General features: G+C 45.5%; 2 protein-coding genes across 9 annotated transcripts in view; one reads left to right on the top strand and one right to left on the bottom strand.

Annotated features, from left to right (window-relative positions):
- The window catches only part of ENTPD5 (ectonucleoside triphosphate diphosphohydrolase 5 (inactive)), a 57,933-nt gene extending 45,905 nt beyond the window's left edge, over nt 1-12,028 (top strand). For 5 of the 8 annotated variants that reach the window (XM_073011148.1, XM_073011150.1, XM_073011145.1 and 2 more), the window contains 2 exons: nt 1,621-1,736; nt 2,061-4,944. In XM_073011148.1, coding sequence (XP_072867249.1) covers nt 1,621-1,736; nt 2,061-2,330 — 386 coding nt within the window. In that variant the 3' untranslated portion in view covers nt 2,331-4,944. Of the gene's footprint in view, nt 1-1,620; nt 1,737-2,060; nt 4,945-4,984; nt 9,082-10,759 lie in introns of those variants that run through there. The other 3 variants (XM_037984695.2, XM_007987252.3, XM_007987256.3) reach the window with 2 other exon arrangements.
- On the bottom strand, nt 9,199-22,345 carry COQ6 (coenzyme Q6, monooxygenase). Its single transcript, XM_007987259.3, has 12 exons — nt 22,134-22,345; nt 18,812-18,946; nt 16,884-16,942; nt 16,468-16,591; nt 14,092-14,222; nt 13,289-13,396; nt 13,143-13,205; nt 12,845-12,952; nt 10,970-11,172; nt 10,775-10,890; nt 10,439-10,605; nt 9,199-9,338 (listed from the first exon to the last, which is right to left on the bottom strand). The coding sequence occupies exons 1-12, from the start codon at nt 22,294-22,296 to the stop codon at nt 9,309-9,311; spliced, it is 1,407 nt and encodes a 468-aa protein (XP_007985450.3). The 5' UTR covers nt 22,297-22,345; the 3' UTR covers nt 9,199-9,308.
- Between the last annotated feature and the right edge of the window lie 71 nt (nt 22,346-22,416).

Genomic DNA, 22,416 nt, shown 5'->3' with positions numbered 1-22,416 from the left:
TTCTTCTACACTTTCTTTTTTTCATTGAAATAGTGTTATCAGTGTTAATGAAACACTAAGCATCAAAAGACATGGGAAATAGCCACAGAGGCTTCCTTGAGAGGATCAAAACTGCCAATGAGAACTAGGCACAGTGGTTTGAACCTGTAGTCTCAGCTACTTGGGAGGCTGAGGCAGGAGGATCGTGTGAACCCAGGGGCTTGAGGCTACAGGGAGCTCCAATCATGCTACTGCACTCCACCCTGGGTGACAGCATGAGACCTCGTCTCTAAAAAAAAAAAAATTAATAAAAAGTTTTTAAAAATTAAAAAATAAAATACAAATGATCTTATCCAGTAACCCACAGTAGGGTTAAATGATATCTCCTTGTCTTCTGAGCCTCAGCATTAATAATAGATAAGGGACTTAGGGCCAGGTGTGGTGGCTCACGCCTATAATCCCAGCACGTTGGGAGGCTGAGGCAAGTGGATCACGAGGTCAGGAGATCAAGACCATCCTGGCTAACACGGTGAAACCCCATCTCTACTAAAAAAAAAATACAGGCCGGGCACGGTGGCTCAAGCCTGTAATCCCAGCACTTTGGGAGGCTGAGACGGGCGGATCACGAGGTCAGGAGATCGAGACTATCCTGGCTAATACGGTGAAACCCCGTCTCTACTAAAAAATACCGAAAAACTAGCCGGGCAAGGTGGCGGGCGCCTGTAGTCCCAGCTACTCGGGAGGCTGAGGCAGGAGAATGGCGTAAACCCGGGAGGCGGAGCTTGCAGTGAGCTGAGATCCGGCCACTGCACTCCAGCCTGGGCAACAGAGCGAGACTCCGTCTCAAAAAAAAAAAAAAAAAAAAAAAAATACAAAAAATTAGCCGGGCGTGGTGGCGGGCGCCTGTAGTCCCAGCTACTTGGGAGGCTGAGGCAGGAGAATGGCGTGAACCCAGAGGTGGAGCTTGCAGTGAGCGGAGATCGTACCACTGCACTCCAGCCTGGGCAACAGAGCGAGAGTCTGTCTCAAAAAAAAAAAAAAATAGATAAGGGACTTAGGACTACGCCCCCACAATAGGTCATAGAAACTTAGCAAATAAACTACAGCCCATGTAAATGTGAATGGATAATCATACCAGAGAACTGCAAGTTCTTCAGAAGCTGCAGTCTTACAGAGGCAGTCAGCGCATTGTCCAGCCTCTGAGATGCCTAGGCATTAACCAGAGGGAGACTTCTGCTTTGCTTATTCTTCTTCTCCCCACCATCTTTTTTTTCAGAGACAGAGTCTTGCTCTGTCACCCAGGCTGGAGTGCAGTGGTGCAATCTCGGCTCACTGCAACCTTTGCCTTCCGGGTTCAAGTGATTCTCCTGCCTCAGCCTCCCGAGTAGCTGAGATTATAGCGGCACACCACCACGCCCTGCTAATTTTTATGTTTTTAGTAGAGTTAGGGTTTCACCATGTTGGCCAGGCTGGTCTTGAACTCCTGACCTCAGGTGATCCACCTGCCTCGGCCTCCCAAAGCGCTGGAATTACAAGTGTGAGCCACCACGCCTGGCCCCCTATTCTACTTTGTAAGAGAAAATCCTACACCTCTCAGTTAGTTGCAAACTTGAACTCCACTGTTTACTCTGTCTCTTTCAGTGTGTGATAACTTGGAAAACTTCACCTCAGGCAGTCCTTTCCTGTGCATGGATCTCAGCTACATCACAGCCCTGTTAAAGGATGGCTTTGGCTTTGCAGACAGCACAGTCTTACAGGTAAGAGACAGGACACCAGAGTCCCATAACAGCCTTCTTTTGTGGGGGTTGAGAAGGAGTAAGAGCTTGTTCAGTAATCAGAGTAGCCAGAAGTGAAATTATGAGGTAGTTTTGTTCGGGCTATGGACAAGGTACTATGCTGGGCACCATGAATGTGGGAAATTACCTCAATGCAATGGTAGCCTCCAAGTGTATTACCAGGCAAGCTATTGCAGAGGTCACAGAACAGAAAGACTAGAAGCCCAAATTAAGATGCCAAGTCACATGGTTTATATATTTATTTATTATTGTTTTTTTGAGACAGAGTCTCACTCTTGTTCCTAGGCTGGAGTGCAGTGGCATGATCTCAGCTCACTGCAACCTTCGCCTCCTGGGTTCAAGCAATTCTCCTGCCTTGGCCTCCTGAGTAGCTGGCATTACAGGCATGCGCCACCACTCCCAGCTAATTTTTTTGTATTTTTAGTAGAGATGGGGTTTCACTATGTTGGTCAGGCTGGTCTCGAACTCCTGACCTCAGGTGATCCGCCCACCTCACCTGGGATTATAGGAGTGAGCCACCACACCCGGCCCACATGGTTTATTAAATCAATTTAGAACTCAGGGTGAGAAGCAAGGGGAAACAGATGAAGAGATGAACACAGAAGACACGATGCAAGCAGGATGCAAGTACCACTCTCTCTAAATCTTGGGTTCCATTTGTCCTGGGTTTATATGTCCTGCCTCTCTCTGCTGCTAATAGAGTGGTTACACATACTGGAGCTGAAGTTTGGTCATGGGAGCACAAAGACAAAAGTGCCTGAGGCCACCACACAAACTTGCCCTATTTGGAGAGGCCCCAGGGGCAGACACACCTGGCCAGTAGCATTAGCTCAGCCATCACCATGTACAATGGGTTTTCTTTGGCAGAGGACATGAGGGACCAAAAGGGTGTCACCAGTGAGTGGCTTATTTAAGGTCTCATGAACACTGAATGCCTCATGCATATATAATGTGTCATATATATTTCATGTGTGCCTCGTATATTTAGTGCCTCTTGAATCTTAGGTCTCTCTTTGTCCTCCTGTCTCTCTCCATCTGTTTCAATACATGCAGGCTCTACTTTATCTGTAGTAAGTTATTTATCCCCAGTTTTGGGCACGTGTCTAGGCTCAATTTCATCAGGTCAACAGAGAACAATCAACTGGTTTACAGACTTTTTTTGGTGGTGGTAGCATCTTTATCCAACAAAAACTTATGTAGAATATCAGTAATACAGCCGGGTGTGGTGGCTCACGCCTGTTATCCTGGCACTTGGGGGGCCAAGGCGAGTGGATCACCTGAGGTCAGGAGTTTGAGACCAGCCTGGCCAACATGGTGAAACCCCATCTCTACTAAAAATACAAAAATTAGCCGGGCATGGTGGCAGGTACCTGTAATCCCAGCTACTTGGGAGGCTGAGGCAGGAGAATCACTTGAACCTGGGAGGCAGAGGTTCCAGTGAGGAGAGGTCACGCCATTGCACTCCAGCCTGGGCAACAAAGAGGGAAACTCCGTCTCAAAAAAATATATATATCAGTAATACAAAACTATTCTGGTTGAAGCAGAGATTGGGGGCCTGAAACTCCTCTATCATTTGGCCTCCCTTTTTCCTTTGAAGCGTTTCTAAGAAACCCCTAAAATTCTGAAGAAAACAAATTGATAAAACTGATACACACTAATCTAATCCTCTTCTTTTTTTTTTTTTTTTTTTTAAATTCTTTTTTTTTTTGAGACGGAGTCTCGCTCTGTCACCCAGGCTGGAGTGCAGTGGCCGGATCTCGGCTCGCAGCAAGCTCCGCCTCCCGGGTTCACGCCATTCTCCTGCCTTAGCCTCCCGAGTAGCTGGGACTACAGACGCCTGCCACCTCGCCGGCTAGTTTTTTGTATTTTTTAGTAGAGACGGGGTTTCACCGTGTTAGCCAGGATGGTCTCGATCTCCTGACCTCGTGATCCGCCCATCTCGGCCTCCCAAAGTGCTGGGATTACAGGCTTGAGCCACGGCGCCCGGCCTAATCCTCTTCTTATATAGTTGAGGAATTTGGGTCTAAAGTTTTGCCCAAGGTCACTAAGCTAATTGAGAGAGATACTGGTTTATAATGTGTTAAGTTCCCTATTTGGTTATTTTTTTCTTTTTTCTTTTGAGACCGAGTTTCGCTCTTGTTGCCCAGGCTGGAGTGCAGTGGTGCAATCTCAGCTCACCACAACCTCCACCTCCCGGTTTCAAGCGATTCTCCTGCCTCAGCCTCCCAAGTAGCTGGGATCACAGGTATGCGCTACCACGCCTGGCTAATTTTGTATTTTTAGTAGAGATGGGGTTTCACCATGTTGGTCAGGCTGGTCTCAAACTTCTGATCTCAGGTGATCCACCCACCTCAGCCTCCCAAAGTGCTGGGATTATAGGCATGAGCCACCACTCCTGGCCTTGTTTGTTTTTGAGACAGGGTCTTGCTGTGTCACCCAGGCTGGAGTGCAGTGGCATAATCTCAGTTCACTGCACCCTCTGCCCCTCCCGGGTTCAAGCAACCCTCCCACCTCAGCCCACCGAGTAGCTGGGACTACAGGTGTGTGCCACCAGTCCTGGCTAATTTTTTTGTAGAGACGGAGTTTTGCCATGTTGCCCAGGCTGGTCTTGAACTCCTGACCTCAAGCAATCCGCCTGCCTTGGCCTCCCAAAGTGCTGGGAGTACAGGTGTGAGCCACTGTGCCTGGCCCCATGTTTGGTTATCATTAGTGCTTAGGAAGAGGCACCTGCTTACATAGTAGGAGTTGAGAAGCTTGGTTTGTTCTTTTCTAGCCCTAAATCTATTCTCATCTCCTGACCATGCCCTTTCTACCACATCTATTACCACTACATTATAAGTTGCCTTATCTGACATTAGTGAATCAGAAAATAAAGCAGGGGATACTTTGTGTAGTTTCAAGGTTAGGCAAAGAGTTCAGAATACTGTCTGTCTAAACTATCTCTCTAGAAGGCCTGAAGGGCCACGACCTGGGCCAGAAGCATTCAGTTCAGAGATGAGAATAGCAGGTGTAGGGGCAATGGCCAATGGGCCACGGCCAGAAGGAAATCGTTACAGAGTAGTGGGAAGCCTGCAAAGACTGGCTCCTGTCAGTTTCGCCATGGTTTGCCCATGTGGATATTCTTTGCCAATATCATCTGCCCGAGAGCTGTGCTTGCTAGAGTTGGAAATTGGATGAAAAGGTGAAGACTTTTTTTTTCTTCTTAACAGCTCACAAAGAAAGTGAACAACATAGAGACGGGCTGGGCCTTGGGGGCCACCTTTCACCTGTTGCAGTCTCTGGGCATCTCCCATTGAGGCCACGCTCTTCCTTGGAGGCCTGCATTTGCCAACACCTTTTTAAGGGGAGGAGAGAGCACTCAGTTTCTGAGCTAGTCTGGGGACATCCTGGACTTGAGCCTAGAGATTTAGGTTTAATTAATTTTACATATCTAATGTGAACTGCTGCCTAACCACTCAAGAGTACACAGCTGGTACCAGAGCATCACAGAGAGCCCTGTGAACCAAGACGCTTTGGAACTTAACCTTGGAGTGAGAGCCCAGGGACAGGTCCCTGGGAACCAAAGAAAAATCTCATTTCAACCCTTTGAGTGCCTCATTCCACTGAATATTTAAATTTTCCTCTTAAATGGTAAACTAAGTTGACTTACTGCAATCCCATGACCCATCAATATCAGTTTTTTCCTCCCTGTACAGTGCCCTGCCCACCCTTATCTGCACCCACCTCCCCTGAAAAAGAGAAAAAAAATACCTGATTTTGCTTTCCACGTATAATTCAACAACACAAAATAGGACCATATCAGAATCTGTATGATCCTATTCTGTGTTAGCTCCAATCAGCCAGCTGAGAGCCATCCTAAATATTAATAGGATGGAGAATAACTCCTAACTGTGCATAGATTACAGCCTTAAGAAAGGAGGCCACCCAGTCTCTGGGGACATGTTTTGGGAGGGTGTGGCTGCCTCATATAGCCTACCTTTTCTTTAATCAGCATTTTATCAGTCAACTCTGGGATTAATGAACATATCCGACTTTATGGGTATGTGTATATTCAGTGCCAGTACCACCTCCCAGGCTAATGTGTTAACAGTGTTTTCTATGATTCTAAACTTGTTTTCTTTGTATTTCTAAGAAATACAACTAGGCCCTAACTTTTGGTCTGTGGTCAGAGGTCAGTGTCTGTGCTATTCCAGGATCTGTTATTTCAGTTTGCTCTTTTATTCTCTCCGTTTGTAACAGCACCTTCCTGTCCTGGCCCCTTACCACTTTTGCTAATATCCTCTGAATTATCTATCTAGTTCAGAGTTTCCAATACCGTTCCTGACAAAACCCCACTTGGATTTGGTTGGCTCTCTCAGCCCACGTCAGTACAGTGGACCAACATTTCCAGGGAGAACCATATTTAATATCCCTCATGTTCTCTTTTTCAATCCAAGTGCTCAGAGCTCTTGACTGTGAATTATTTACCCCAAATTCATTATCTTGCACTTTTTTTTGAGACGGAGTCTTGCTGTTGCCCAGGCTAGAGTGGAGTGGCGCAATCTCAGCTCACTGCAACCTCCGCCCCCAGGTTCAAGCGATTCTCATGACTCAGCCTCCTGAGTAGCTGGGATTACAGGCACCTACCACCATTCCTGGCTAATTTTTGTATTTTTAGTAGAGATGGGGTTTCACCATGTTGGCCAGGCTGGTTTCCAACTCCTGAACTCAATTGATACACCCGCCTCCAAAAGTGCTGGGATTACAGGCATGAGACACTGTGCCTGGCCTTATCTTGCACTTTCTACATAATCATCCCTGCTTCTCATCTGCCCTGTAGTGCTCTTGGACCTGGAAGACCTCCCTGTGGTCTGGCCCCCTTGCCTTGGTTCTTAACTTCCAGCTTCTTTCCAGGAGTGTTTGTATTTCCCCAAACTGATGGCTTTCATAGTAGACTGTTTCCATCCTCTCTCACAAAGGATGTTAAATATGCCTGGCCCTCACACAGTCCATGGGAAACCTTATTTTATTTTTTGTTTTTGTTTTTGAGATGGAGTCTTGCTCTGTCACCCAGGCTGGAGTGCAGTGGCACGATCTCGGCTCACTGCAAGCTCCACCTCCTGGGTTCACACCATTCTCCTGCCTCAGCCCCCCGAGTAGCTGGGACTAACAGGCACCCGCCACCACACCTGGCTAATTTTTTTTGTATTTTTTAGTAAAGACAGGGTTTCACCGTGTTAGCCAGGATGATCTCGATCTCCTGACCTCGTGATCCACCTGCCTCGGCCTCCCCAAGTGCTGGGATTAAGGCATGAGCCACCATGCCTGGCCGAAACCTTATTTTTAACTCCATTGAGTCAATAAATATTTACCATCTGCTATGTGCAAGTTATTAGACAAATTTCTGTTTCCTTGTCCCTAAAATTCTTTAAATTCATTGTGGAATTTCTTTAGACTTCACACTGACTTTTATTACTAAGGTCACCTTTATACCAACTGCCTTCCTCAAAATGCTTATAATGAAATAACAGAATCTTGAGTTGGAAACAGTCCAAAGAAATAAGCCAAGGTTGTACTCAGTACAGAATTCCCTAGAATTCCTAACAGGTTGTCATTCAGCTTCTGCTAAGGCATGTTAAACAGCTTATTCCATTTGGAACTGCACTGATGTTAAAAAAAAATTCCTTATATTGAGCTGAAATCTGTCTTCTAAGTGGTCTTAGTTCTGCTCTAATCTCTCCTTCCAGAATCTTTGGATCTTTTGAGGAAAGCTCCTCCCAAGTTCTTTATTAAGTGACATGACTTTTAGACCTCTTCCGATCTTTGTCAATAAAAGTAGGGTGCCAGACCAGTCACAGAACACTAATGTTGTCCATGTTTCCTCCAGTAGAAACCAGTATTTTACAAGCGGTAAGCTTCCTTCACTAAAGACTGTTCCAGCTTGACAAATGCAGAGATGTAAGTCTCTGGTCTTTAATCACGGCGGGGGCCATTTTGTATAGCACAAATACCATCCAACAGACTCCTTTGGTCATCCCGAATACCTCCAAACTCTAGGGTAGATGCATTCTAACTCCAGAAACTTACCTATATCTATCTTGTTAACCTTGATTAGACCTTCTGGAGAAGTAACCAATTTGTCCATTTTAGGAGCAATTTGGAATGAGAATTTTTATTTTTTTTCTGTAAGGCCCATCCTGCCTGCAGTAGACCCTTTGGGCTTCTTAAGAGGTCCTACAGATTCTAATAGTTTCCTCTTTGTAGATGTGTTAATATATTTAAAATACTTAGGACATGGCCTGGTACATGACAGATGCTGTTTAACATCATTGTCATATGAAGAACACTCTGTGGGCCAATGGAGGTGTGCCTTAAAATTCTTCGTCTTGCCTGATTTTGTTTGCATAACTTCTGGAGAGTCTATGTCCTCCTCATCTAGGCCACTTTTCCATTTGTTGTGAAAGATGACCTTGTCCCTGCAGTCTCCGCCAGTAGTCACACAGCTTTTCACAGCAGCTGCCATCTTTAATTCTTTTTCCTGAGATTCCAGGAAGGTTGCGACATTGTCACTTTTTTGTTCTAGAATCTTTTAAATTTTCTGCATTTGCCTGAAAAGTGCCCCATAAGAATAGATTTCCCATGGCTCTAAAAATTATTCCCAATAATACTTTACTTGGTTCAAAAGCAGACTGTTTCTCCTTATTTCATCTCAAATCAGACTTTTGGGCAAGATGTTCTTCAGAGTAAGCAAATCCACAACCTAAAAATCTCTTCAAGAGGCATCTCTGGTCTTGTGAAGAGACCTCTTCAAAAACCCACAGTAAAACTCCCTTCCCTCCAGTTGGCCACCAGTCTGCCACCAAACACGAACAAATTCTGCTGCTAATCGGTTTCCCTTGTGATCTGGTTCCTGAGGTCTTCGGATCTGTGCAATGAATTATTTATTGTTTTATTAAACAGACAGTGGTGTCCCAGAGAGGAACCATAAATAAAATGGAAATCTGGTGCTGTGATAAAGTAATAACTAGCATTAATGAGACCTAGTTTTCCTTTCAGAAAGTCCAGTGTACCTGTAACAAAGGTTAAAGCAATTTATATTTAATTTGCATTCTGATGTTAACTTTTAAACAGCAATTCTAACAAAAATGCATCAACTATTTCTAATTCTTACCTCTATCAAAAAACAACTGTATAAATTTAAGACCAACACTAAAACAAAAACAAAAAAACTGTAAATTTTCTCTTTAGAAATGATTGTTAACAATTGGAAATGAGTGTGACAGCACCTTGTGGGTTTTTTAGTAATAAAAAGTTCTTTTCAACCACATTGTAAGTCTTCCTTCAAAGTTTTTTCCTTTGGTCTGGCTAATGTACGCTCCTCACAGCAAATTATCATTCATTATTTGGGTGCCACAGGCCCATTAAGCAAAGAAGAAAAAGAGAATTCTAATGTAAAGTAAGTTTATTAAATTAAATAAGATCTTGAAAATATGTATGATGGGTCTTGGGGGAGGATGTTCTTTTTCATCAACATAATCTTTAGGAGAGGAGTACTCATTTGCTTGCAAAGGCCATAATCTGTTCCTAGAGAAAAAATATAAGTGAGTGAAACTCTTAACACTGTAAGGTGAAGAAAATAATTATTGTAGATAATTCTCTACAGAATTATTATTGTAGATAATAATCATGTAGATATTCTTCCCAAGAGTCCGTTTTATTTCAGCTAAAAAAAAGGAATATATGCATATCTATAAACACGTTTTGGAGACAGGGTCTCACTGTGTTGACTGGGCTGGAGTGCAGTAGTGTGATCATAGCTCACTGCAGCCTCAAACTCCTGGACTCAAGCGCTCCTCCCTCCCCAGCCTCCTAAAGTGGTGGGATTACAGGCATGAGCCATTGCACCCAACAGAAAAAACATATCTTTAAAGTTTTCAGGATGAAACCAGCCAAGCAGCGAAAGGAGCTTAAACATCGTCATCATTAGAAATCCCTATTCATTATTATTATTATTTTTTTTCCAAGAGACTGGTCTTACTCTGTCACCCAGTCTGAGTACAGTGATGTGATCATAGCTCACTGTAGCCTCAAACTCCTGGGCTTAAATGATCCTCTTGCCTGAGTGTCCTGAATAGCTAGAACTACAGGCACGTGCCACAACACTCCCTATTCACTATTCTTAAGCCCTTCTTATACGTAAAGTTACTACTTAGATGTGGGTTGTAACACCTAAAAGCCTAGCAAGTACTCTTCTGTTCATAACCCTTGAGAAGGCAGACACATAAAGATAATAATTTTACAGCCAAGAAAATTAATTCAAAGAAATTTAGAGCTGTGGGCCAGCCACAGCGGCTCACGCCTGTAATCCCAGCACTTTGGGAGGCCGAGGCAGGCGGATCACAGGTCAGGAGTTCAAGACCAGCTTGGCCAACATGGTGAAACCCCATCTCTACTAAAAATTAAAAAATTAGTCGGGTGTGGTGGCAGGTGCCTGTAATCCCAGCCACTTGGGAGGCTGAAGCAGGATAATCACTTGAACCTGGGAGGCAGAGGCTGAGAAATTGTGCCACTGAACTCCAGCCTCGGCGATAACAGCAAGACTCTGTCTCAAAAAAAAAAAAAAAAGAAAAAGAAAAAGAAATTGAGAGCTGTTTGCAAAGTCATTCCTCTGAGCAACCTCTTACTTTGAGTGGAGACACTGCATTTGTGGCCTGCAAGCCCCATGTCCTGAGCAACACAAGCGGGGCAGCACTGGTAGAATAGAGCCTTTTCAGTAAGTCTGTAGCAGCCAGAAGAGCAGTGTTGTGACGCTGTCTTTCCGTTTCATAACCTGTGAGGTGGCTCATGGAACCTGAAAGGCAGAGGAAAGATTAAATCCCTCATCCAATAATAAGGTTTTCTTCCCTCTCCTAGCAAGCCACCATATATATTTTATGTCCACTCCCTCTTGCTACTGTGGGCCCTGATTTTGCCTAACTATATGACCTCTGGATACTTCTCCACAGTACCTGAATCCTTACCTAAGTCCTTCCCATTGAAGGCTGCCGTACTGAGGTGATGGGCCAAGCTGGAGATATCCCCAAAGCCCATGTTGACACCCTGTCCTGCAAGCGGATGGACTCTGTGGGCTGCGTCCCTAAGAATAAAGCAGAGTTCAGATGTGACGTCTGGCAGCAAGGTGAGAAGGGAGTGGCCGTGCTCTGTTATCATCTTACCCAATGAGCGCCACCCGAGGCCTGACGTATTCAGCAGCATGTCCCAACCCAAGAGGAAACAGAACTCGGCTTTTGGCATCCACCCTGGCTACGCTTGGGGGCAGCTGGCGAGCCGAGACCTTCGTGGGCTTCAGAAGGCCGACAGCATAATGCAGCATGGCACCAGCTGTGTCGATGAAGTCCGTGTGGTCAGCATCACTCCACTGAGCAGCACCAGCCACAAGACACACAAGGTGAAATTTGAGTAGCAGGGAATTAAAAATTCAACAAAGAAACCTTGTTTGTAACCAAAGCTTAGGCTAATGCTACCCAACTTGCCTACACTGATCTTGACAAGTGATAAGCCCCTCAAGTGCACAGCTCAACTTCTCATCGCTCCCCACAGGTTTTAAGATCAAGCCAAACTGCACATGAGCTGGCCCCTGCCTACTGCTGAGCTTCACCTTTCACTAGTCCCCACCCTCAATAACCATACACCGGCCACAGTATAGCTCATCACACAGTATCCTTCTACCTCCATGACTCTCCTCTGCTTAGAATGCCCGTCTCTATTTCATTAGGATAACACCTCAGAGCATCCAGAAGATGTCGCTTCTTTTTAACTCCTCCAGTCTTTCTCTGTGTTTCCTCCTGTACGCTTCCCCAGCATCCTATGCATACTTCTATCACTGTACGGAGATTGTCATTTACGGTCTTCCTCGCCTGACTATGAACTTCCTGAAAGCAGAGACTGTTCTCAGTATCTCCAGAGCCTGCTACATAGAAAGGACAATTAATGGTGAATGACTGCACTGTGCCAGGAATATATACTAAATGGCCCAGAGTGGGGTAGTGTTCACCATTTATCTCAGAATCCACTTCATTATGTTCAGTTCCTTTCATTATTGTTGCTACTACAGAGCAGTGGAGTCTAGTTCTTTGGTGTGAAGGTGGCAGGCTTTGAGTGTCATTTAGGCTCCTAAAGTAATACTGGTACCCCTATTATCCAAAGACTGTGTCTACTCCAGAATAGTTATTAGTATTTGTTGAGCACCTACAATGTACTAAAGATGTTCCATGCATTTTACAAAAGTTCTCTCATTTTGAAAGTCTTCATTCAATCCTGAGAAGTTAGTGATACTATTTATATTTTTCAGGAAATGAACAGGTAGAACCAGTATCGAACCCACCTACTAAGCTTACTCTTAAGCCCCATGCTGATATTCGCTCAGCCTTTCCCTAGGAATACTTCCAATGAATTAGGCTTGAAAGGTTCAGGTAGCTGGAACCTAGCAGAACTGTTCAAAGTGATGCAAGTGTTACAGCTTCAAAAAAAGGCCAATGCTAACCACCACCCAGGCAGCTGTTTCAGTCAGCCTAACAGCAGCCCACAACCCTCAAAAGGTTATTATTTATTATTTCTGTTGTTTTGCATTTCCCTGTATGCCCTCCTCCACATAATCCAGACCAAGCATTATAGTTACAAAGTACAAAGGGACAGCTGACTGGTTACTCCTTTTTCCTGACTCAAAACCACCTTTCTGGCTGGGCATGGTGGCTCACGCCTGTAATCCCAGCACTTTGGGAGGCCAAGGCAGGCAGATCACTTGAGGTCAGGAGTTTGAGACCAGCCTGGCCAACATGGTGAAACCCCATCTCTACTAAAAATACAAAAATTAGCCAGGCATGGTGGCACATGACTGTAGTCCCAGCTATTCGGGAGGCTGAGGCAGGAGAATCACTTGAACCCGTGAGACAGAGATTGCACAGTGAGCCAAGATCGCGCCACTGCACTCCAGCCTGGCAAGACTCTGTTTTTTAAACAAAAAAAACAAAAACACATCTTTCTGTATGTCCTCCTGCAACACATCATTAGCTGGGCATATTGATACTCACAAAGGCAGAGTTAACGGCATCCACAAATTTTTCCTCATCCATGCTAACTAGCTGTGCTGCATGTTCATGGGACGTAGACCAAACCAAGGAACTCAAGGTGTCTGAAAGCTGTGTCAAAAGAACACCAATACCAAGGGCTAAGATTCTTCTGCACTTGGGAACTCTCAAGCATAAAAAAGATAAGAAGGGAACTTACAACCAGCCTGGACAGATTCCCTTGAAACCAGAAAAAGGCTGAGAGAAAGGGAAGAGGAAAGGCTGCATGCATGTGGGCAGACTGGCCAGAAGGACCTCTTACCGGGAGCAGAGCAATAGGCCCAGAGGGAAGAAATCTCTGCCAGGCTACGTTGTTTTCTGTGGCCTGCAACAGAGAGGAGAAAAGTTTCTCTGCGAAGTACCTAGAGCCTATGAATAGAGTCCCCAGATGGCAGCTCAGCATCTTACCTCTGATAAATGCAGAGTAGCCACAACAGCAGACTGGTCATAGTTCCAGCTCACATTCTGGATTCCAGCAGCCTGCCGTACTCCAGAGTTGTGACCATCTGCACCTATCTGCATGGACACACGAGCCTGCTAAGTCTTACAGCCTCTTCTTAAACTGCTTCAGAAGTTTTTCTCTGCCCCCTAAAGTTTCCTCCAGCTCTGATTGTTGGTGAGCCCATTCTGTGGCAGGATAATTCCATCAGGCCTGCTTCACTCAGAGCCCCTAGAGGCGGAGCCCCTGCACTGTGTCACCTCAGCCTCAGCCAACAAAGCCAAAGCTGGACATGACTCAAATGAGTTAAACTCAGCCAGGCCCTCCTGATATTTGAAATAGAGAGCAATAAGGAAAGTTTCAGTATGGGGCACACACTGGAGCTGAATAGTTCTGATGTAGGGTTAGGAATGGCTGCCATGCAAAAAGGGAAGCTTGTGAGCAGAAAGGAGAAAAATGAGAGGCAAGAGATCAGTGACCACAGACTCCTCAAAGGGAAAGAACAGCCTCCATTCCCTACACTGTGGTGCCTGCCCTGTGAGGCCCAGCTATCTGTTATTTCATGACCTAAGATGGCCCATGAGATTGCTTCCTGTACAGAATTTAGGATGAGACCATCTGAACTTGAGCTGGCCTGAATGGGTACCAGTCCTTATAACCAAAAGCTTTGCCTAAAATTAAACTATAGCTTAGATCTAAAACCAGAGCCCCTAGAATCTAGGATAAGATGTAGATATATGAGACCCCTAGCAAAGTAAGAATCTTCAACTACCAACAATTTGGTCTGGAAGGTGCTGCCATCACCTAGGGTAATATGAACCCAAGGGCTGGAGTCTGCCATAGGAAATGGACAAGGCCAGGTATAGCGAATGGCTTTGCTCCTGTAGAGAACCGTCACTCGGTCTGGGGAGTTCAAAAGAGAGAAAAAAAAATTAGAAAGGCGGGCCACATAGGCTGAGGAAAAAGCCATAACTAAACCTAAAGCAAGGTCCCAGGACAGCAGTGTCTTGTCATTTAAGATTTAAAAAAAAAAAAAAAATCAGTAATTAATGCCATGGTCTGAGCTAATAAATGACAGAAGCCACAGAGATAACTCAATGTCAAAAAAAGACACCGAAGTTCTCAGTGAACTCCATCAGAGGCACTCTTTCTTACTGTCCACATGCTTCTGCGCCTCCATTTTCATTCTGCGCCTAAATAAGCCCGTGTGTGCTTTTACAGTAGATAAGCTGGGATACCATAGGCTGAAACAAATCCTAGACTACAAAATATTTTCTTCCAGCTGGAAACCATTTCATTTTTCTGGTCATAAAAACAATACGCTCTATAGCCAGGCACGGGTGGCTCATGCTTGTAATCCCAGCACTTAGGGAGGCTGAGGCAGGAGGATCACTTGAGCCCAGGAGTTCACGACCAGCCTGGGCAACATGGTAAAACCCCATCTTTACAAAAAATTAACCAGGCATGATGGTGCTCACCTGTAGTCCCAGTTAGTCAGGAGGCTGAGGTGAGAAGATTGCTTGAGCCACTGCACCCCAGCCAGGGAAAACAAAGCAAGACCTTGTCTCAAAACAAAACAAAACACTATCTCCAAAAACATCAGACTGTATACATCATTTACAGCTTTTTGTATGTCAGTCCATACCCTCAACAAAGCGATTTAAATAATAATAGTAAGCTCGCTGTAAAAGTTTGGACAACAAAGAAAGGTTAAAGTGGGGAAAAAATCACCCTTAATGAAACTACTCAGAGACAACTGCAGTTACAGCTTTGGTGTATGGCTTTCCAGACAATTTCCTATGCATGTACATACACACACAAGTGTGATCATATGACCCAATATATTATGGAACAAATTTCTGAGTTATTAAATCTTAGATCCAAATTATCTTTAAAAGGTACATTGTGGTTCATTACATGAACTACTATTCAATATCAAAAAGCATTTAAGTTGCTTCCAATTTTTCTCTCTCTAGAACAGTAAGATATTTGCAAATCGCATAACTGATAAATTTATATTCAGAATATATAAAGAACTTCTATAACTCAAAAAGAGAAATAATCCAATTTAAAAACAGGCAAGGTTGGGCACAGTGGCTCACGCCTGTAATCCCAGCACTTTGGGAGGCCAAGGCAGGTGGATCACGAGGTCAGGAGATCGAGACCATCCTGGTGAACACTGTGAAACCCCGTCTCTACTAAAACTTCAAAAAAATTAGCCGGGCATGGTGGCGGGCGCCTGTAGTCCCAGCTACTCAGGAGACTGAGGCAGGAGAATGGCATGAGAATGAACCAGGGGGGCGGAGCTTGCAGTGAGCGGAGATCGTGCCACTGTACTCTGGCCTGGGCAACAGAACGAGACTCCGTCTCAAAAAAAAAAAAAAAAAAAAAACAGGCAAAAGATTTTGAACAGACATTTCTCCAAAGTGGATACACAAATGGCCAGTAAGGACATGAAAAGATACTCGGCATCATTAGTTATTAAGGAAACGCAACCACAACTACCATGAGATACCACTTCACTCTCAACAGGATGGCTACAGTTTTTTTTTTTTAAAAGAAGGAAAATAAGTGTTGGTGAGGATGTAGAGAAATTGGAACCCTTATATACTGGTGAGAAAGTGAAATTGCATAGCCTCTTTAGAAAAGTTTGGCAGCTTCTGAAAATATTAAACATAGAATTATTATATGACCCAGCAATTCCTAAGTATCCAGCACTGTGAAATAATCATCAGAGAATTCCTTTTTTTGAGATGGAGTCTTGCTCTGTCGCCCAGGCTGGAGTGCAGTGGCATAATCTTGGCTCACTGCAAGCTCCGCCTCCTGGTTCACGCCATTCTCCTGCCTCAGCCTCCCGAGTAGCTGGGTCTACAGGCACCTGCCACCGCGCCCGGCTAATTTTTGTTTTGTATTTTTAGTAGAGATGGGGTTTCACCATGTTAGCCAGGATGGTCTCGATCTCCTGACTTTGTGATCCGCCCGCTTTAGCCTCCCAAAGTGTTGGGATTACAGGCGTGAGCCACCACACCCGGCCATCAGAGGATTTCTTTATGGTGGACACTGAATATTGTAAAAGAGATCCTTTTTTCCAGTAAGTCCTAAGCAGTTCACTTCCCAATGAATGCAAGATGGAAGATGGGGGACTCACCAGATACAGCCTCCAGCTGCTTAGTGAGAGCATGCATGATGACATCATTCTCCACGATATAGCCCATATCATCTAAATTATCCTTATCAAACATTATCAGGGCCTCTGAGCAGGCGTCCCACACCTGGAAACACAAAAGGAAAGTTTGCATTAAAACCAAGAAGGAAACATCACTCCAATCAGAAACAATATTGCTTTCCCAAGTGACACGAGCAGAAAAATCACAATTGTCAGCCTCTCTGGCAGGAAAATATAAAATTAGAAGATTCTGGGAATGCCTCTCCCCACTTCGTCAGACTGTGAACCTTGTCTGATTCCTCTTACATTCACAGAACACTTGAAGAAAGTGGACTCCGATAGCTTAACACAAGACAGACCAAAACATCTTGACAAAATTGAAAAAGATAAAGGGGCACCTGCATTCGCCGAAAGGCTCTGTATCTCATGTTGCAGATATGGTCCCAGGCACCAAAACCTACAAAAGAAAGGATCTATAGACCAGAGTGACCTCACAGGGACCTGGGCTCCCCCTTGTCCCTCCATCCTGTTATGTAAAGGGTTGTTTTCAGTATTCTTCAATAATACTCTCCACTTCTTTCTTGTTTGATGTTAGTACCTAAGCTACTCTGTTCCCCAGTTCCAGGTTGCATAGCATGAAAAACCACCCAGCTTCTGCCGGGCGCGGTGGCTCACGCCTGTAATCCCAGCACTTTGGGAGGCCGAGGTGGGCGGATCACGAGGTCAGGAGATCGAGACCATCCTAGCTAATACGTTGAAACCCCGTCTCTACTAAAAAATACAAAAAATTAGTCGGGCGTTGTGGCGGGTGCCTGTAGTCGCAGCTAATTGGGAGGCTGAGGCACGAGAATGGCGTGAACCCGGGAGGCGGAGCTTGCAGTGAGCCGAGATCGCACCACTGCACTCCAGCCTGGGTGACAGAGCAAGACTCCATCTCAAATAAATAAATAAATAAATAAATAAATAAATAAATACAGACCCAGCTTCCATGATCAAAAGGTCGAATCACATAAAGTAGGGGAAATAAAAAAAGAAAACCAAATCCATATTGTTCTTTTTCTTCATCATCCTATTGAAGTTATAAAACTCCTAAAGACAATTTTTTAAAAATTATTTTTAAAAGAATTTCTAGAAACTTAAAACCATTTGTCTTTTTTTTTTTTTTTTTTTTGAGACGGAGTCTCCCTCTGTCGCCCAGGCTGGGGTGCAGTGGCCGGATCTCAGCTCACTGCAAGCTCCGCCTCCCGGGTTTATGCCATTCTCCTGCCTCAGCCTGCGGAGTAGCTGGGACTACAGACGCCCGCCATGTCGCCCGGCTAGTTTTTTGTATTTTTTAGTAGAGACGGGGTTTCACCGTGTTAGCCAGGATGGTCTCAATCTCCTGACCTCGTGATCCGCCCGTCTCGGCCTCCCAAAGTGCTGGGATTACAGGCTTGAGCCACCGCGCCCGGCCCATTTGTCTTTTCTTTTTCAAGATACAAGGTCTCGGTATATTGCCCAGGCTGGACAAACTCCCGGGCTCAAGTGATCCTCCCATCTCAGCCTCCCAAGTGGCCAGGACTACAGGTACACATGACTGTGCCTGGCACTATTTTTTATTTTTTAGCTCTTCATAGCACTGAACAGATTCATTCACTGAGGAAATATTTACTGATCACCAACTATGTGCCAAATACAGTAAAGTGGGAAACCAAATGGACAAAGTCCCTGGCCTTCTGCAGTTAACATTCTAATTGGAGAGATGGACAATAAAAAACAAACACATAATATAATGCCAGGTAGTAGTAAGCATTATGAAGAAAAATAGAGCAGGGAAAGGGGCTAGAAAGTGATGGAAGAGTTTAATTTGAGATAGGGTGATTACAGACAGGATGGTCTGAGGGAAATATCCAGCAGACCTAATGACAGTTTGCTAACTGGTTCCACGTGTACACATTATTCATCTGCACCCCAAGAGCATTTCACATGCAAGCTCCCTAGCTTGCTAGAGGGCTTGACTCAGGATGAAGAGAGCACTGCTATTCAAAGTGAATGTTCATGATTAGTTCATATGATTTCAGTTCCACCAATTCATAATGACACAACATCACAAGTGAAGTCAACATGATGGACCCACATGCCTCAAGGATGCATTCCTGACAGGGAGTTGATGCAGTGGCAATTGCAGGGGTCCACATCTGCATTAGACTACCAATCCCACCCCCTCTCCACCCACCTCAGTGAGTTCCCTCCTTGTCAGAGGCTCTGATGACTCTGCCCCATGGGATACACTAGAAAGCTGAGTGGGAAAGGAGACTGGATCTTTGAAGGAGGATCTTCTACTCACTACTGAGAAGCGTTGCAGAGCCAGGAGAAATGGAGCTGACCCTGTTGCTGTAAGTTTCTGACAATTTCTCCAATACTTTCTTTGGACCTGCTTCTAGCAACAGGATTTTCTTGTCATGAAAGTGAATATCATACCCTAAAAAAATAAAAAAATAAAAAATTTATATCATTTCAGGAAAATCAAGTATTTCTTTTCCCATTACCAAGAGAAACAACAGAGTAACTACTTAACCCTTAGAGTATGAATTTCTTACAGAGAACATAAAGTAAACACTATACCCATGCAGAGTCCTAAGCAATAACATATACCACCCTTTTAGCCATGAGAACCACCCGGCCCACAACTGTAAGGCTTCTCCAAAGACCACTACATGCCACGTGCCAAGAAGCAAGTAATGACAAACACCTAACTAGCAAACGAAACACCCTAGAAAGGAAAAATGAAGTGAAGAAGTTATAGTATTTAAACACCAGCTCTTTCCAATCTCAAGTATTAAAGTCACTAAAAATTACAACTCCTGTTCAAAAGAAAAAGTGGAATAAATAAGCAAAATTCAATGCAGTCTCAAGATTAAACCAAGAATAAAGAATTACGAGTTTATAAAGGCTGGTGAGGTGGCTCACACCTGTAATCCCAGCACTTTGCAGGCCAAGGTGGGCAGATCACTTGAAGTCAGGAGTTCGAGACCAGCCTGGCCAACATGGTGAAACCCTGTCTCTACTAAAAATACAAAAAAATTAGCCAGGCGTGATGGCGGGCACCTGTAATCCCAGCTACTCGGGAGGCTGAGGTAGGAGAATCACTTGATCCTGGGAGGCAGAGGTTGCAGTGAGCCAAGATTGAGCAAAACTCCATCTCAAAAAAAAGAATTAGAGTTTATAAAAGAAAAGGTGGGCCAGGCATGGTGGCTCACAACTGTAATCTTAGATTTTGGGAGGCCGAGGTGGGAGGATCGCTCAAGCCCAGGAGTTCAAGACCAGCCTGGGCAACATAGCAAGACCCTGTCTCTACAAAAATATATTTTTTAAAAAACTAGCTAGGCATGGTGGCACACCTGAGCCATGTTTGTGCAACTGCACTCCTACTTGGGGGACAGAGTAAAACCCTGTCTCAAAAACTAAAAAAAAAGGTCAGGCACAGTGCGTCACACCTGCAATCCCAGCACTTTGGGAGACTGAGGCAGATGGATCCCTTGAGCTCAGGAGTTTGAGACCAGCGTGGGCAACATGGTGAAACCTCGTCTCTACTAAAAACACATGATGGCGGGCGCCTGTGGTCCCAGCTCCTCAGAAGGCCGAGGCAGGAGAATCACTGGAACCCAGGAGGCAGAGGTTGTAGTGAGCTGGGATCCTGCCACTGCACTCCAGCCTGGGTGACAGAGCGGAGACTCTGTCTCAAAAAAAAAAAGAAAGTTAGCTCCAGCCATACAGACAGTGAGCGGCCCCTCTTGCTGCAGTACCACAGCAGCTTTTGCTGTGGAGGATGGGGCACAGGGACACACTCTGTAGAGGGCACTAGCTTCTTCTCTTTTTTTGAGACAGAGTCTCCACTCTGTCACCCAGGCTGGAGTGCAGTGGCACAATCTCGGCTCACTGCAACCTCCCCCTTCCAGTTTCAAGCAATTCTCCTGCCTCAGCCTCCCAAGTAGCCATGAGAACCACCCTGTTACAGAAGTCTATGATCTGCTTTAAGTTAAATTTTGTGTATCTTGTGAGATGAGGATCATAGGGTGGAATAGCTGCCCTCAGACCAGGGTGTCCCATCTTTTGGCTTCCCCAGGCCACAATGGAAGAAGAATTGTCTTGGGTCACATATAAAAAACACTAATACTAATGATAGCTTAGGAGCTTAAAAAAAAAAAAAAAAATCGCAAAAAATATCTCATAATGGGCCGGGCATGGTGATTCATGCCTGTAATCCCAGCACTTTGGGAGGCAGGGGCAGGTGGATCACGAGGTCAGGAGTTCGAGACCAGCCTGGCCAATATAGTGAAACCCCGTCTCTACTAAAAATACAAAAATTAGCCGGGTGTGTGGCACGTGCCTGTAATCCCAGAGGTTGCAGTGAGCCGAGATCGTGCCATTGTACTCCATCCTGGGCAACAAGAGCGAAACTCCGTCTGGGGGGTGGGGCGGGGGGAAGTGAAAAGACTACAAAATGGAAGAAAATATTTGCAAGTCATTTATCAGATAAGGGACTTGTATACAGAATAAACAAAATAATGGCCAGGCAGGGTTGCTTATGCCTGTAATCCCAGCACTTTGGGAGGCTGAGGCGGGTGGATTGCTTGAGCCCAGGAGTTCCAGACCAGCCTGGGCAACATAGTGAGACCTCGTCTCTACAAAAAAATACAAAAATCAGTCGAGTGGTGGCGCATGCCTGCAGTCCCACCTATTTGGGAGGCAGAGGCAGGAGGATCAATTGAGCCAGGGAGGTTGAGGCTACAGTGAGCTGTGATCGTGCCACTGCACTGCAGCCTGGGCACAGAGGAAGACCCTGTCTCGAAAAATAAATAAAAATAACTCTTCCACTCAGTATTCAAAAGACAAACTGCTCAATTAAAAACCGGGCAAAGGGTCTGAATAGGCATTTTTCCAAAGAAGACACACAAATGACCAAAAAACATGTGAAAGGATATTCAACATCATTAATCATTAGGGAAATACCAATTAAAACCTGAAGATCCGGCCGGGCGCGGTGGCTCAAGCCTGTAATCCCAGCACTTTGGGAGGCCGAGACGGGTGGATCACGAGGTCAGGAGATCGAGACCATCCTGGCTAACCCAGTGAAACCCCATCTCTACTAAAAAATACAAAAAACTAGCCGGGCGAGGTGGCGGGCGCCTGTAGTCCCAGCTACTCGGGAGGCTGAGGCAGGAGAATGGCGTAAACCCGGGAGGCGGAGCTTGCAGTGAGCTGAGATCCGGCCACTGCACTCCAGCCTGGGCGACAGAGCGAGACTCCGTCTCAAAAAAAAAAAAAAGAAAAAAAACCCTGAAGATCCCACTTTACTTACACCCACTACAATGTCTATAAACAAAAAGACAATGACAAGTACTGTCCAGGATCTGGAGAAACTGGAACTCTCATATATAACCCTGGGAAGGCCTGCTTTCCTATGAGTAGAACAGACTCAGAACGCCCCTCCCACTTTTGACCCTACTGGGCCCTGAAGGACCACACGCATTCCAGCCTGCCCTGGGGTTCCTCTAGGAGGGCAGGGGAGAAACTGTCTTTGGACAAGTCGTGCTAGGGCTCTCACGGCTCTCATCGTGCCTCCGCGGCCCAGTGTCCCGCCACTAGTAGCCTGGAGAGGAGCTTACCCAAGGCACAGGCCATTGCAGCGCCCACCAGGCCTCCACCCGACACCACCACGTCATACACGGTGTCTGTTGAGGCGCCGGACCACCTGCGGCAGGACACCAGCGGGCTGCTGTAGGCAGCTGCACCCACAGCCCCGCATCGGCTCACGAGCCGGGCGGCCATGGTGCAGACCTGCGCCGTCGCACTCAGGCCTCCGCCAGGCCCAACTAGGTAGTGCTTCCGGAGCAGAGCACTCCAATCCCGTCCCGCTTCAGCGGCGCCCTCAGAACCGGAAATAAAATG

Source organism: Chlorocebus sabaeus, chromosome 24 (assembly GCF_047675955.1).
Source record: "Chlorocebus sabaeus isolate Y175 chromosome 24, mChlSab1.0.hap1, whole genome shotgun sequence".
Taxonomy (NCBI): Eukaryota; Metazoa; Chordata; class Mammalia; order Primates; family Cercopithecidae; genus Chlorocebus; species Chlorocebus sabaeus.
The sequence above is the reverse complement of the archived record's forward strand: the minus strand, read 5'-3'. Positions and strand labels throughout refer to the sequence as shown.